Source organism: Eleginops maclovinus, chromosome 22, assembly GCF_036324505.1.
Source record: "Eleginops maclovinus isolate JMC-PN-2008 ecotype Puerto Natales chromosome 22, JC_Emac_rtc_rv5, whole genome shotgun sequence".
NCBI lineage: Eukaryota > Metazoa > Chordata > Actinopteri > Perciformes > Eleginopidae > Eleginops > Eleginops maclovinus.
This window is the reverse complement of record NC_086370.1, coordinates 16,235,912-16,238,421: the sequence shown is the minus strand read 5'-3', so window position 1 is coordinate 16,238,421 and position 2,510 is coordinate 16,235,912. Positions and strand designations below refer to the sequence as shown.

General features: G+C 42.6%; 1 protein-coding gene across 1 annotated transcript; it reads left to right on the top strand.

The window, feature by feature from the left end:
• The first annotated feature begins 232 nt into the window (after nt 1–232).
• On the top strand, nt 233–2,190 carry LOC134858411 (dickkopf-related protein 1-like). Its single transcript, XM_063874274.1, has 4 exons — nt 233–608; nt 731–875; nt 1,088–1,222; nt 1,341–2,190. Exons 1-4 carry the CDS (start codon nt 396–398, stop codon nt 1,601–1,603), a joined length of 756 nt encoding a protein of 251 aa, XP_063730344.1. The 5' UTR covers nt 233–395; the 3' UTR covers nt 1,604–2,190.
• The last annotated feature ends 320 nt before the right edge of the window (nt 2,191–2,510 follow it).

Below are 2,510 nucleotides of genomic sequence, written 5' to 3'. Positions count from 1 at the left end.
TCACTGCTTTGTTATTTTAATTAAAATGTGATTTCAATCTAGATGAAGAAAGTCCATCTCTCATACTTTATTTCGAGGACTCGTTAGTGATGGGGCATTCAGTGTGGGGGAGAATGGATGGCCATTTCCGTACAGTGGGTCTCTCTTTGAAATTCCACCCCTCCGCCTTTGTTGTGCACAGCGAGGGGCGGGAAGACAAACAGGTCCACATGTATAAAGAGATCAACTGAGGACTGTGAGTCAGTAGGCTTCGAAAGCATCCTGTAAAACTCTCTGGAAACTTTGGGATTCCGGATTCGAGATCGTTTTGGACTTTGCCACTTTTTATTTTACAAAAAAATAATTTAGTTTCTTTTTCCGTGTGTTTGCAACACAGGAGAATAAACGCAAGAATCATGCAGATACCAGCAAATCGCTTCTTGGCAGTGTATCTCACGCTTTTTGGATACCTTGGGGACGTTTACACGGGAACAGTCCTGGTAAACTCCAATGCAATTAAAAACCTGCCCGGTGCTTCGGGGGGTAAAGGCGCAGACACTGTAAGCCCCAGTCCCCGGACCTCTCCCCCTGGAAGCTTTGGACACAAATTACCCGCGGACACCTTGCAGGTAATTACATTCCCGTGCGTAAAAGGCATTCTCTGCGCCAAGGCAAAAGTCGCGTTTATTTAAGTTTTGTGTGATTTCTCTTTCCTTAATGACACGCTTCATTTGTTTTTATCAAACTATAGCAGTCAGCTGTTTGCACAGATGATGAAGACTGTGAAGGTGATGAATTTTGTAACGACGCCCGAGGCGCCTGTCTTCCCTGCCGTAAGAGCCGGAAGCGTTGCGCACGGGACTCCATGTGTTGCGCAGGAAACCGCTGCAGCAATGGTGAGCGTCCGCATCATACCTGAAAGAAAATGCTGTTATTTAAGATTGACCAAGCTGTTAATGATATTCTGATAACTGAATAGTTTTCCTGTAGTCATATTGAAATAAGATAAATATGTTTGCATATATGCATTGCTGATTTCCATGTATCCAAATGTGTTGTAGTGCCAAATATAAACCCTAAATGCATTTCCTTCTTTTGACAATTCTAGGTGTTTGCCAGGCAAATGACATAGATGGTGCAGATGCATCCATCATTACAGGCTGGCACAAACACAACAACACCATGGAGCATCATGCCAAAAAGCCTTCCACTGCACACAGCAATCAGCCTATTTCTACGAAAGGTGAGTTAAGATTATTCAAACTTTATCAGGTTCAGTTCAGTAATAGCACAAGCATTTTCTGTACATTTTCTTTCATGCAACAAATTGTAATCTCTCTCTCTCAATCCTATTTCTCCAGGCCAGGAGGGGGATAATTGTCTGAGATCTGCAGACTGCTCTGAGGGACTGTGCTGTGCCAGACACTTCTGGTCTCGCATCTGTAAGCCTGTGCTCACGGAGGGCCAGGTGTGTACGCGCCACCGCAGGAAAGGCACCCATGGTTTGGAGCTGTTCCAGCGCTGTGACTGCGGAGACGGTCTAGCCTGCCGACCAGAGAAAGGAGAGCGAGAACACGCTGTCAGCAGGACAGCCCGGAACCTACACACCTGTCAGAGACGCTGACACTAAATCGTGGACACACACAGTGACAGAAAAACACACATGCACAGATACACACATCCTGCAAACCCACAAATCAGTCATAGACACTGACATACAGTTTTCAGCCTTCCATCCACCAGGGATGCTGACACAAAAACAGGTAGACACCCAACACCTAAGACTTTCTTTCCTGCCAAAGTTGCTGACACAAACAGCACCCGGAAGGATGGACATGATTCCTGGTAAAGTGATACACCCAGAGGGATGCAACAGTGCAAGACAAACTGATCCAATTCCCGATTAACAGATGAGGAGTCGGAAGTTAGGAAGTGACATTTCAAAAGTCTTGGGAAGATCGATTCATGTCGTCGGTAATGGCAGAGCTGTTTTGTTTCTCTTTTTATGGAACTTCAAGCCTGAGTTATTGCAGTAAATTACTGTATTGTAAATATTATTCTGAAGGTGGCACTTTTGAATTCTGTCAACACCAGTATTGTAATAACATGGTGCTGCATGCATTGTAAATCTGTTATATATATTGTTTTATAAGAAAATGTTATATAAAATTTGAATATATTTGTTTTATTAAACAACATTCGATAACCTTACTCTTTTGTTCTGGAAATCATTTTTTGTTAATAGTTTTTGTGATCTACTGTGTTACAAGAAAAGAAAAGAAAAGTGTTGTGGTGAATTGTTTCACAGAGGTTTCACAAAAAAATGTTTCAATCATACATTTTCCCGCAGCTGTTAGGGTCCAAACCATTTAGTCCAAATATTCACTTAACGGTTGTTACCAGTGGGTAACATTTCTTCTAAAACAACAATTTTCCCCTTTTGGAAAGCAAGAGTTATTTGAACAATCACTTGGTGGTTTAAAACTCATAGCCCAGTATTCACAAAGCACCAGTTGAGGTTGAGTGGATGG